Raw genomic sequence first — 14,888 nt, forward strand, 5'->3', positions numbered from 1 at the left:
GGGACAACGACTCCCATTGTTGGGGCGGAGACAAGAGCATCTCGTCCTTATATACAGATCTCTGGTATATCCGCTGTAAAACAAGCTCTGACCAGAGGCTACCATGAGGCATAGAGGTCAGCCCTCACTGAAAACTATTGTAGCTGTCAATCGACACAAAAGACAGAAGATAAGCCAATCAGAGCTGTTCTCTGGTCCATCAGTCGTCTCGATGTCATCCTCCACACCCAAATCGTCCAATCAATCAAACCACTCAGTTTCTCATCCGTTTCTTATCTTCAATCAAGAGAAATTGGCATTAATCCCATTCTGACCCACAGCCTCCTCCCCCACTTCGCCGCAACACGCACTTAATGCCGTTGTCCAGCACTTCACAAATCTCACCCGCGATCAATAGCGACCATTCTCTCTGTAGATTCTACAATGACCTCAGACAACATTTGCATATCCAATCCTCTCCCTATTGATTTCTGGCCCTCATTACAACCCCATTACAAACAGGACTGTGATGCCTAATCTATAGGAGTGCCTCTATGGAGCGGTATACAGTTAGCATGGTTATGCTTTCAGTGTCTGAAACGAATCCAGACTCACTTGGCATGGGGGCTCGTGGCGGCCAGGAGGTCATTCCCGTGTTCCCAAGTTTAATCAGCCCATCACTGGAGTTGGGAGTTAGTTGGCACATCGATGGATGGTACTTGTGTGGCGGTGAGGTCAACAATGGCCCTCATCAGCATGATAATCCTACCGCATTGAGATGACCTAATGTTCAATCTCCGGGTAGGAAGGTCAAGTGGTGTTTGGAAGGCTGTGATACTGGCTCGGAGGGTATTGTGCTTAGAGTGGGCAATCTGCTTGTTTAATGACTTCTGATGCAGCCTTGGGGTGTACTTTATTGTCATGGCCAACATCTATCTACCTGGGTTTACCTAGACTGACTGGACTGCCATCACAGGAGGTTGGTGGCACCTTAATTGGTGAGGACGGGCTCGTGGTAATGGCTGGAGCGGAATAAGTAGAAGGGTATCAAATACATAAAACACATGGTTTGATGTCATTCCATTCGCTCCGTTCCAGACATTATTTTGAGCCGTCCTCCCCTCAGCAGCCTCCACCTACTGCCATCCTTTTTCATGGGGATGAAGTCCGTCACTTGAATTGGCACTAGCCAAACAACCTTTAGAGTTGTTTATAAGAAGAGTGTAAAAAGGAAGCTGAACTGAGTTGCCTGTAACTCTCCGGTGATATGAACCTCAGCTTTGTTAACCTTCTGTATTCCTCAGTGGACTGTGAGTCAGAGGGGATGGCATTTTAGTTTCGTACAGGCTAGATGATGTAGTGGTGTGTTAATTTAATTACGCCAATATACGGATAGTTAATTTTTCTAGATCAGATAATGTCCTGAGAGGGATGCCCAAAACAGTACAAGGTGGATTAAAAGTTATCTGACTATCTACTATGCATGATTATTCTGCTATGAACGGAGTAGGAGGTAAATGTTAAAAAGTTAATCTCTAAAATAAGTGATATGACAGAGACTCCCAACTCCACTGTTTATATTGAGCTATGAGCAGGCACCTGCCTTGACACTGGTCATGTCGCCCCCGAGTCCTGATTAACACCCCAAATGACATCATCAGAGGGTGACATCTCATTCAGGCAGATGAAGGCCCCCTGTGGTGGCAGCCCTGTCATGCCACTTAACTGGAGTGGTATTCAAGACACCTCAGCCTTGAACTAGGAGTGCGAATCATGATGATATGATTATAGGGCCAGCCATAAAATTGACACTGGGTCGTTTAATGAAGCCTAATAAATAAGTGGCCTGAAAAAAATACATAAACTACAGTAGTTTCAGTCAAATACACACTATTCCAGAGAGATGGCAATGTCATGCTTGGCAACCAAACTCCTAACAGAAGCCATGGATGGAGAAATAAGTCCTTTCCCATTGACTCTGGTCACAACTCCTAACTCTTTCTAGAGTCACAGCAATTCAAATTGTTCTGCGTTGCCAAGGTAACAGCAAAACCAAGGTCTTTTCTCAGACCTGAATGGTTTTGTAATAGCACATGGAGTATAAAAAAGTAGAAGTGTTACCGTGCAGCACTAACCAAAGTGAATGAAAATGGTAGCCATTCTTAAATGAAAATGGAGGACAAATTCAAGGTGTCTTTTTTTGCCAAAAAAACTATGCATTTCGGCTTTGCTAGGTGTTGCTAGGTAGCTTTCAGACGAAAGACAAACACAGGTCTGAATACATTTCAGAATGTTTAAAAGACCGAAACTGTATGAATCAAGTCTAGCCCAAAATACTCTAACCTAAAGAAAACAAAAGAGAATATGAACTTACCACAGCAGAATGAGGATGATGATCCCTCCTGACACGAGAGACTCTCCACACTCCCTCCAGAAAGTGCTGTGGTATAGGAGTCACCGTGGACTTGGAGCCTCCCATGTAGCTGCTCTGGATCCCACCCCAACCCTGGAGTCCCCCCCTGAACCTTTCCCCAGGAATCTGATCATAGAACCTGGGTGGCTGCTTGGCTGGCGAGTCCTCCATGGACCAGTCCTGGCAGGGTAGGGTGACCACGCTGTGGGCGGCAGGGCTGGGGGTCAGCCCTGAGGAGAAGGCTCCAGGATGCAGGTCGGGCATGTCTCCGGTGAGGCCCAAGGCTTTCTGCAGGGCCAGGCGTCTCAGTTGGTGAAGGGCAGTGCCACAGACCTGGCAGGTGCTGTCCTCTCTAGCATACGGGCCCCTATGTGGACACTGGAGGTGCTGGAGCTTGTCAAACAGGAACACGGCGAAGCCCGGGTCCTATGGAGAAACAACGAGATTAGAGTCAACCCACGAGTCAGATCTCAAATATTCAGGTTTGTACAAGATCTAACCATTTCTCTTATCTCTGATATGCCATACTGCTACTTATTCAAAAACATATATTGCAGTATTCTATTAAAAGACAAACACATTACATAGCCTACATACATGTAAGCAGACACACACAGGCTCCAGGCGGATACCATCACAGAGGAGTGCACACCATCAAGAGCTAGGGTAGTCATGACTACCATATCCACTGATCAACTCAATGAAAGATGGGTATCCAAGAGTCTCAACGAATACAACATAGCTTCAGGAAACAGCTGTATAAGGATGTTAGTGATGCGCGGGTTGAGTCATAACCTGCAGTCCCCGTGGATATGGGTCATGAAATATTGAGAGAAAACAATGCATTGAAAATCCATAAATGTACAATTCTTGTTCAATTCATATCTATAGGCTACATTGAGGTTTTTCTTTCATTATTTTTATCTGTGCGTAGTCTAAGTTTTAAGGCCTAACTGTAGCGCACCAAATACACGGCAATTGCCAAATAATTTGGGGCAGAAAAAGTTTACGTTGATCCACTGAGGCAAAAAGGAAAAAAGAGTTTAATTCAATAAGAGAAAAGCTGCGAAATAGAGAGTTTAAAATAAATTGAAGGGAGGGCTAGAACAGTAGCCTAATGTTTAGGAAAGATTTGGTGAAGTGGTAAAATAGAATGATAGCAGAATAGTGGTAAAATAGAATGATGTCACGTGTGGTGATTGTGAGGCGCCATACACATTTGAGAGTCACAAGAGGAGGACTTCAAAATGACGCGTCAACGGAACTGTACTGTTCAGATGGGTTGAATGGAATAGTAGCCGAACTGAAATCTTGACGCTGACTGTAACCTCTCACATAGTCTAATATAATATTAACTCCTGCAGAATTAAGTATTTCTTGCAGTGAAATTATGTACCAAATGTACACTTTAACTCGGGAAAAGGAGTGGAGAAATATAATTTATTTAATTCAGCATCTTGAGAGAATGAATGTGCGGTTAGGGACCATCTGTAAAGGTGCTACCCTTAATCTGCATCATAAAAACTGATAGTATTTCAACCACGGTTACGGACTGTCTGTAAAGGCACTATCTTAATCTGCATCATAAAAGCTGATAGTATTTTAGCCACTTAAATGTACATGTTGGGTAGTTTTCACAGCTTTTATTTCCTTAAAAACAGTGAAACTGATGTAATTTTTTGAGTTTTTAATTTTCTCCCCGGTCCCTAAACATCTTTGCTGCCCGAGAGAAGCAGAGATGAAAGATAAAACTTTACAGATGTCAACTAGATTGAAGCATTCATTCTATTGATTTATGACATTATTCTGGTGAGCAAGGATTAATTTAGTCTTCTAGGGCAAGCAGTATTAACAGAAGAGAAGCAGCAAGCCCTGAATTTTTGCACTGAGTAAAGGGTCTGAAACCTTATGTAAATAAGGTATTTCTGTTTTTTATTTGTAATAAATTTGCTAACATTTATAAAAACCTGTTTTTCGCTTTGTTATTATGGGGTATTATGTGTAGATTGATGAGGAAATCAAATATTTTAATCAATTTTAGAATAAGGCTGCAACGTAACAAAATGTGGAAAAAGTCAAGGGGTCTGAATACTTTCTGAATGCACTATACTTGCCGGCTACCACCCGGTACTCAGCCCTGCACCTTAGGGACTGCTTCCCTTTGTGCATAGTCATTTAACACTGGACACTTAAATAATGTTAACATACTGCTTTACCCACTTCATACAGTATGCATTGGACTAGTAACCGAAAGGTTGCAAGATCGAATCCCCGAGCTGACAAGGTAAAAATCTGTCGTTCTGCCCCTGGACAAGGCAGTTAACCCACTGTTCCTAGGCAGTCATTGAAAATACGAATTTGTTCTTAATTGACTTGCCCAGTTAAATAAAGGTAAAATAAATAATACAAAATAAAGTACAGTACCTTCAGAAAGTATTCATACCCCTTGACTTACGCCACATTTTGTTGTGTTACAGTCTGAAATCAAAATGTATAAAATACATGTTTCTCACCCATCTACACACAATACCCCATAATGACAAAGTGAAAACATGTTTTTAGAAATGCTTGCAAATTTATTGAAAATTAAATAAAAAAATATCTAATTTACAAAAGTATTCACACCCCTGAGTCAATACATAGAGTTAGAATCACCTTTGGCAGCGATGACATCTGTGAGTCTTCCTGGGTAAGTCTCTAAGATCTTTGCACACCTGGATTGTACAATATTTGCACATTATTCTTCAAAAAATTCTTCAAGATCTGTCAAGTTGGATGTTGATCATTGCTAGACAGCCATTTGCAAGTCTTGCCATAGATTTTCAAGACGATTTCAGTCAAAATTGTAACTAGGCCACTCGGGAACATTCAATGTCGTCTTGGTAAGCAACTCCAGTGTATATCTGGCCTTGTGTTTTAGGTTATTGTCCTGCTGAAATGTGAATTTGTCTCCCAGTGTCTGTTGGAAAACAGACTGAACCAGGTTTTCCTCTAGGATTTTGCCTGTGCTTAGCTCTATTCCATTTATTTTTATCCTAAAACACTCCCTAGTCCTTGCCGATGATAAGAATACCCATAACATGATGCAGCCAACGCCATCCTTGAAAATATGAAGAGTTGTAATGATGTGCGCTGAGAGTCGGGAAGCAAGTTCAGGGTGTGAGTGTTTTAATAATAAAAGTAAAATAACACCAAACAAAAAAACACGAACAACGCACAGAACTGACACAGGAACAGAAACAATGACGACTAGGGAAGAAACCAAAGGGAGTGACATATATAGGGTAGGTTATCAAGGAGGTGATGGAGTCCAAGTGAGTGTCATTATGCGCCTAACGCTGGTGACAGGTGTGCGCCCTAATGAGGAGCCTGGTGACCTAGAGGCAGGAGAGGGAGCACACGTGACAAGAGTGGTACTCAGTGATGTGTTGTATTGGATTTCCCCCAAACATAACGCTGTGTGTTAAGGACATAAACTGAATTTCGGTTTCCTTCCTCTCCGGCAACTGAGTTAGGAAGGAAGCCTGTAACTTTGTAGTGACTGGCTGTATTGATACACCATCCAAAGTGTAATTAATAACTTCCCCATGCTCAAAGGGATATTCAATGTCTGCGTTTTTTTACCCATCTACCAATAGGTGCCCTTGTTTGTGAGGCATTGGAAAACTGCACTGTTATATGTGGTTCAATCTGTGTTTGAAAATCACTGCTCAACTGAGGTAACTTACAGATAATTGTCTGTGTGGCGTACAGAGATGAGGTAGTCATAAACAAATCATGTTAAACACTATTATTGCACACAGAGTGAGTCCATACAATTTATTATGTGACTTATTAAGAAAATATTTACTCCTGAACTTATCTAGGCTTGCTATAAGAAAGGGGTTGATTACTTATTGACTCAAGACATTTCAGCTTTTCATTTTTAATAAATTTGTTTAAAAAATATATATATATAATTTTACTTTGCCATTATGGGATATTGTGTGTAGGACAATGACACAACATCTCAACTTAATTCATTTTAAATCCAGGCTGTAACACAACAACATGTGGAAAAAGGTGAATACTTTCTGAAGGCTCTGTATATACTGTATTAGAGTCAAGGCTCATCCTATATAACTACTGCTGTACTCACCTTTTTTTTATTAATATAATAATACTAATGTCTATACACACCATCATATACATACTTATATTGCTCGTTCTAATATTTCAAAATTTCTTAATTCCTTTCTTTTTCTTAAAAAAAAATAATATTTGTATTGTTTAGGTATTACTGCACTGTTGGAGCTAGGAACATAATCATTTTGTTACACCCACAATAACATCTGCAAAATATGTGTACGGGACCAATACAAATGTATTTGATGTATCTAATTATAGAGAAGTTGACTAACCAAAATGTTGGAAACCATAAGCAGAGACATAGACCTAAAAGTCTGTCAAAAGATCTCTCCGCCATCTCTGACTGTACACCGCATTTTCTATATCTGCAGATGGTTAATAGTAAATGCGGGCAAGTGAAGGTGAACAAACATCTGACCCGCACATCACTAAAGGACGTTACTCTAACAGAAAACTGTTCAGACCAAGACATTTAGAGCCTACCTAAGGGCTCAGATCGGTAAAAAAAGAATCCCTCCTTAGCAGAAAAGATAGGATGAGGCAGAGAGAAAGGATAGAACACGCAACAAAGATTTTTTGCTCAAAGGTTTCCTTCCTTGATGGGTGGTGTAAGATATCTGCAGGGGTAAATATGAATGTGAGCCAAGAGAAAGACCTGAAAAACACCCGCTGTACTGTACTACCTTAATAACATCTGATTGAGAACATATTTTTACAGAATAGGGTAGTTCAACAATGTCTAGTAATATCAACACAACAGGTTGTTGAGTACTCATGAGGGATAGATTACTGAACTCATCGCTAGACACCTTTTATAAAGGAAATAAACACCGCTGAACACATCTATTACCATCACCAACACTCAAACACTGTGAGTGAAATGTTTCCCTTTCAAATCATTATTCAAACACCTTCCCAAGTAGTCCTGATTCTGAACAGTGACTCCCACATCTGAGCGAACTTGAACGCACACTGAACTCACGACAGCTGCTCGCAGTACCTCAACAACACAATGCACAACTCCTCTATCCTCGGACTGGACATTGTATAAAAGTTGATTTAAGGTTGGTAATAAACTGCGCTTGGCCCTGCCTGCGGTTGTGTCTCAGGTGTGGGTGCAGGGGCGGGAGCAGGAGTTCCCCTCCTATATGTCACTGATGTTTATGTTGTGTTGGAGTGAGCCGGAGGTCAGGAGCAGAAAGAGCCATCCTCAGCAACAGTGCTCGGTGATTGAGTGCTTTTGTCTGGGGCAGCGGAGCATGGGAGTGGGCTGACAGGGGGTTGGGGTCTGGTGGACAGGCTTTGCCAGATGCTGCAATCTATTCAAGGCTCCAGGGAGCTCTGCGTTCCAACAACCTGTTCGTTATCTGACTTTGATAACTTTTTGGGCTAAAAAAAAATTACCATTATTGAGAATGTCTCTCGTGTTTTTGTGCACAATGTCATGCCAGAGGAATGAGTGGTTCTTCTGAAAGAGACAGCCTTATCACACGAGACACGACTGGTGGATGAGAAACCAAATACAATGGGACCCAAACTAAAAAAAAGGCAAATTGAGTTAGTTATTGCTTTCTGTCTGGAGTCTGGACTCAAATTCTTGTATATCAGTTCTTGTGTGTCTGTATGGTAATGCATAACAAGCACTGGTGTGTCTGTATGGTAGAGCATAACAAGCACTGGTGTGTCTGTATGGTAATGCATAACAAGCACTGGTGTGTCTGTATGGTAATGCATAACAAGCACTGGTGTGTCTGTATGGTAATGCATAACAAGCACTGGTGTGTCTGTATGGTAATGCATAACAAGCACTGGTGTGTCGGTATGGTAATGCATAACAAGCACTGGTGTGTCTGTATGGTAATGCATAACAAGCACTGGTGTGTCTGTATGGTAATGCATAACAAGCACTGGTGTGTCTGTATGGTAATGCATAACAAGCACTGGTGTGTCTGTATGGTAATGCATAACAAGCACTGGTGTGTCTGTATGGTAATGCATAACAAGCACTGGTGTGTCGGTATGGTAATGCATAACAAGCACTGGTGTGTCTGTATGGTAGTGCATAACAAGCACTGGTGTGTCTGTATGGTAATGCATAACAAGCACTGGTGTGTCTGTATGGTAATGCATAACAAGCACTGGTGTGTCTGTATGGTAATGCATAACAAGCACTGGTGTGTCTGTATGGTAATGCATAACAAGCACTGGTGTGTCTGTATGGTAGTGCATAACAAGCACTGGTGTGTCTGTATGGTAATGCATAACAAGCACTGGTGTGTCTGTATGGTAATGCATAACAAGCACTGGTGTGTCTGTATGGTAGTGCATAACAAGCACTGGTGTGTCTGTATGGTAATGCATAACAAGCACTGGTGTGTCTGTATGGTAATGCATAACAAGCACTGGTGTGTCTGTATGGTAATGCATAACAAGCACTGGTGTGTCTGTATGGTAATGCATAACAAGCACTGGTGTGTCTGTATGGTAATGCATAACAAGCACTGGTGTGTCTGTATGGTAATGCATAACAAGCACTGGTGTGTCTGTATGGTAGTGCATAACAAGCACTGGTGTGTCTGTATGGTAATGCATAACAAGCACTGGTGTGTCGGTATGGTAATGCATAACAAGCACTGGTGTGTCTGTATGGTAGTGCATAACAAGCACTGGTGTGTCGGTATGGTAATGCATAACAAGCACTGGTGTGTCTGTATGGTAGTGCATAACAAGCACTGGTGTGTCTGTATGGTAATGCATAACAAGCACTGGTGTGTCTGTATGGTAATGCATAACAAGCACTGGTGTGTCTGTATGGTAATGCATAACAAGCACTGGTGTGTCTGTATGGTAATGCATAACAAGCACTGGTGTGTCTGTATGGTAGTGCATAACAAGCACTGGTGTGTCGGTATGGTAATGCATAACAAGCACTGGTGTGTCTGTATGCTAATGCATAACAAGCACTGGTGTGTCTGTATGGTAATGCATAACAAGCACTGGTGTGTCTGTATGGTAATGCATAACAAGCACTGGTGTGTCTGTATGGTAATGCATAACAAGCACTGGTGTGTCTGTATGGTAATGCATAACAAGCACTGGTGTGTCTGTATGGTAATGCATAACAAGCACTGGTGTGTCTGTATGGTAATGCATAACAAGCACTGGTGTGTCGGTATGGTAATGCATAACAAGCATTTCCCGTAACAATGATACAAAACGGTCTGGCTTTTGTCAGTCTATAATCTACGTTTTAACAGCTGTCGAGCTTCTAAAAGTCCTGCACACAGATGTAAGCTCCCGGTAAGACCCAGAGTCTCTCAAAGACCATCCACCCTCCCCCCTGACTCATCAATACCCACTTGTGTAGAGCAGGCCCAAAAACAATACCATTGGAAGGTCTTCTCACTTTGTCCAGAGATTTAAGAGCATGCTGTTGGCTGTGGTTCCTACTGTCAAAATGGATGTCGGAGTCCTTTGCCAGGAGAAAGAGCAGGGTTGTGACCTCCCTTTGTAATGAGTCAATGCCTTTGAATGGGAGCATATCTCCATGTCTCTACTCCGTGCGCTGGGCCCTGCATGCCCATTGACCCAGACCCGGGTGGCAGTAGCCAGGCACACTTTGGAAACACTCCAGACAAGAGGCTTTTGTGGGGAACATTGCGATAGTTTACAACCCCAAACCTGCTCGTCATTGCCTTTGTCTCACGGCCCATTGAAAGAGACAGACTGTGGAGTCTGTTAAGAGGTGAGGGTAAAGGTGTAATATTGTACATCTGTTTGAAGGGATACCAAAGACGTGAGTGACGTTGTTCAACAAGTGTCAGTGACGCTGTCAACGGTGGCGGTGCTGAAACATGGTTTACACATTTGAACTGACACAAGACAGTCCAATTGTATCATTCTAATATCACACTGAAATTGAAAGGATAGTTATTAGCAGAGTACACCTCTTGAAATAATCCCATTTCTATGCCTTCTAGAGGAAGCGTCCTTAATGAATTTACACCATGGGACTTAACTTGTAAAACAACCAGGGGAGAATGAATTATGGTTATTGATGACAGTGTCAACTGTGTAGAGACTGTGTCCTGTGTACGGCTGTGTACGGCTGCAGTACTGTCACCTGGGTTAGGAGTGGCTTCACTTTATAGATCTATCTGAGGAGAATACACCTGTGTTCAAACAGTATTGAAAGTTATTCTCAGACATACATACAAATACTGTATGTAAACTGTATAGGTTTCTGACTACAGTTATATGATAGGGGACAAAGAGATGTTTCTGATTACAGTGATATGACAGGGACTAAGAGAAGACTACTGTTTCCAACATACATTCCATCCCAGTCTTCATGTTCTCTGCATTCTGTCCGCTTCCTTCTCTTTACAAACAGACCAGAGGGGAAATAGTAGGTCTACACTATACAGCAGCAAATTCTAATCTATACTTTCTCACACAAGTGTGTCTCCTGCTCAGTTTATGGACTTCCTACCACAGCCTGTTGAGTTAAGCCGTTAACTAGCCACACAATGCAGCCATGTTTTCTTAAACTCCTAACGCCTACACATACAAATACGGGTACCGCGTCGTTAACAGTCGATGCCCAGGGTGTTTAAACAACAAAACAATGATGTTTCCCCTTTCTCCCTTCTTCTAATGCTTGAGAAACTGTTGAGACAGACGTGACTATTCTTTCTAAATTGGCCCCTGGTACCATACAGCCGCCTATGAGGGTACAGTGGTTCTACAGTGGACCAGCTGGAGTCTGTGCGACTTCTAACCTCCTTGCCCCTTACTTTCCCACAGGTACTGAGAGAGCTTGGCCTACTGTGAGGCCAACATAATGACCTTTTGCATGTTTTATCAGATGTAGAGATGGAGGTCAGGAAACCAAAGTAATAGCCCTATCTTATACCACACAAAGCCCAAATACATTCTTCCCCCAAAAATCAATACATACATTTTTTTGGGGGGTCAATTGGTTATAAACAAAATGAAAGTATGAAATATAAATACCAGTAGCATATGGAATATTGATAAAGAGCATGGAAACATTTTGATTGGAGAGCTGTCTTTACAACTGAATAACCTATATGTAAAAGTTATACAAATGTACAATAATACTTGCTCTACTTTTTCTAAAGTTTGATCACATTTTTCCATCACATAGTGGCTAAAGATATATTCTTATGGCTGAAGGGGCAGAATTGAGTAGCTTGGATGAAAGGTGCCCATATCAAACGGCCTGCTCCTCAGTCATAGTTGCTAATATTTGCATATTATTATTAGTATTGGATAGAAAACACTCTAAAGTTTCTAAAACTGTTTGAATTATGTCTGTGAGATTAACAAAACTCATATTGGCAGGCAAAATCCTGAGTTGAAATCAAAACAGGAAGTCAGAAATCTGAGCTTGTCTGTATTCACCAGAGTCCCTTAAGAAATCCAATTGAGTTATGAATGATGTTGCACTGCCTAGGGGTTCCACTAGATGTCAGCAATCAATAGAAATTCCAATGAGACTTCTATGATGTTGTGGGAGAGAATGAGAGCAGAATCAGTCAGGTGTCCATCAAGCAGCCATTTCCTGATCATGCCTTTTCTTCATGCAAGACACTGACGTTCCATTGCTCACGCAGACAAGAACGAATACTCCGGTTGGAACTTTATTGAAGCTATATGTTAAAAACATCCTAATGATTGATTCAGTACTTAGTTTGAAATGTTTCTTCGACCGGTAATATCACATTTTGAAGTTTTTGTCCGATATAACGTTGACAAGAATTAGCGTTTGGATATGTAAACCAGACGCGCTAACAAAAGAAGGTATTTGGACATAAATAACGGATTTCTTCGAACAAAACAAACATTTATTGTGGACCTGGGATTCCTGGTGTGCTTTCTGATCTAGATCATCAAAGGTAATGGAATATTTATCATGTATTTTATTGTTTATAGTGACGCCATCTTTGCAGCTGTGGTATGCTGTTTTTTGAGCGCCGTCTCAGATTATAGCGTGCAATTCTTTTTCCGTAAAGTTTTTTTGAAATCTGAAATAGCAGTTGCATTAAGGAGAGGTATATCTATAATTCAATGTGTATAACTTGTATTATCATCTATATTTATGATGAGTATTTCTGTTACATTTACATTTAAGTCATTTAGCAGACGCTCTTATCCAGAGCGACTTACAAGTACATACATTCATACTTTTTTTGTACTGGCCCCCCGTGGGAAACGAACCCACAACCCTGGCGTTGCAAGCGCCATGCTCTACCAACTGAGCTACATGGGAAACGATGGGCTATGCAAAGTCACTTGATGTTTTTGCATTTAGTGAATCTTGTAGCCTCAATGTAAACTCAGATTTTTTTATATAAATATGAATTTAATCAAACAAAACATGCATGTATTGTGTAACATGAAGTCCTATGAGTGTCATCTGATGAAAATAATCGAAGGTTAGTGATTCATTTTATCTCTATTCTGGTTTTTGTGAAGCTATCTTTAGCCGGGAAAAAAGGCTGTGATTATTGTTGTTTTGTGGTGACCTAACATAATCGTTTGTAGTGCTTTCGCTGAAAAGCCTATTTGAAATCGGACACTTTGGTGGGATTAACAACAAGATTACCTTTAAAATGATATAAGACACATGAATGTCTGAGGAATTTTGATTATGAGATTTCTGGTTTTTGAATTTGGCGCCCTGCACTTGGACTGGCTGTTGTCATATCGGTCCCGTTACCGGGACTGCAGCCATAAGAAGATATAGTCCTTGTTATAGAAACATTTCATTTGTTAAAAAACAACAACACAAGCATAAACAGTATGTACAGTTGAAGTTGGAGGTTGACATACACTTAGGTTGGACATACACTTAGTCATTGAAACTCGTTTTTCAACCACTCCACAAATGTCTTGTTAACAAACTATAGTTTTGGCAAGTCGGTTAGAACATCTACTTTGTGCATGACACAAGTTATTTTTCCAACAATTGTTTACAGACAGATTATTTCACTTATAATTCACTGTAGCACAATTCCAGTGGGTCAGAAGTTTACATACACTAATTTGACTGTGCCTTTAAACAGCTTGGAAAATTCCAGAAAATGATGTCATGCTTTAGAAGCTTCTAATAGGCTAAGTAACATAATTTGAGTCAACTAGAGGTGTACCTGTGGATGTATTTCAAGGCCTACCTTCAAACTCAGTGCCTCTTTGCTTGACATCATGGGAAAATCAAAAGAAATCAGCCAAGACCTCAGAAGAAAATGTGTAGACCTCCACAAGTCTGGTTCATCCTTGGGAGCAATTTCCAAATGCCTGAAGGTACCACGCTTATCTGTAGAAACAATAGTACTCAAGTATAAACGACATGGGACCACGCAGCCGTCATACCGCTCAGGAAGGAGACGTGTTTTGTCTCCTAGGGATGAGCGTACTTTGGTGCAAAAAGTGCAAATCAATCCCAGAACAACAGCAAAGGACCTTGTGAAGATGCTGGAGGAAACAAGTACAGAAGTATCTATATCCACAGTAAAACAAGTCATATATCGACATAACCTGAAAGCCCGCTCAGCAAGGAAGAAGCCACTGCTCCAAATCAGCCATAAAAAAGCCAGACTACAATTTGCAACTGCACATGGGGACAAAGATGGGACTTTTTGGAGAAATGTCCTCTGGTCCGGTGAAACAAAAATAGCCAGAATGACCATCATTATGTTTGGGGGGAAAAGGGGGAGGCTTGCAAGCCGAAGAACACCATCCCAACCGTGAAAAACTGAGATTAAATGTATTTGGCTAAGGTGTATGTAAACTTCCAACTTCAACTATATATATATATATACACACACACACATTCATAAACACATATACACATTTATATACACATATACACATTTATTTACATGTATAGAGCCATAGGCCTTTATACTAGGATTGCATTCAACTGTGATCATTATTGCACATGGCAGTGCATATGGTTCAGCACGTGGAAGGATCATTTCCCACCAAAATGTAATTTATAACATGTTTGAACATGGATAACTAAGTACACTTAAGCAATGAGGCCCGAGGGGGGGTGGCATACGGCAAATATACCACAGCTAACGGCTGTTCTTACGCACAACACAACAGCCCTTAGCCGTGGTATATTGGCCATATACCACAAACCCCCGAGGTGCCTTATTGCTATTATAAACTGGTTACAAACATAATTAGAGAAGTAAAAATAAATGTTTGTCATACCCATGGTATATGGTCTGATATACCACAGCTGTCAGCCAATCAGCATTCAGGGCTCGAACCACCCAATTTAAATATAGTTTATATCACTGCATTCAATGTCAAGTAAAACAAATAGCGAACT

General features: G+C 41.1%; 1 protein-coding gene across 1 annotated transcript in view; it reads right to left on the reverse strand.

Annotated features, from left to right (window-relative positions):
• Positions 1 to 14,888, reverse strand: part of LOC120024256 (kinesin-like protein KIF26A) — a 141,757-nt gene that overhangs the window by 92,609 nt on the left and 34,260 nt on the right. Inside the window, exon 4 of the mRNA XM_038968450.1 lies at positions 2,354 to 2,818. Within this exon, the coding sequence (XP_038824378.1) occupies positions 2,354 to 2,818 (465 nt within the window). The remainder of the gene's footprint in view (positions 1 to 2,353; positions 2,819 to 14,888) is intronic.

This window comes from Salvelinus namaycush, chromosome 29 (genome assembly GCF_016432855.1).
Source record: "Salvelinus namaycush isolate Seneca chromosome 29, SaNama_1.0, whole genome shotgun sequence".
Taxonomy (NCBI): Eukaryota; Metazoa; Chordata; class Actinopteri; order Salmoniformes; family Salmonidae; genus Salvelinus; species Salvelinus namaycush.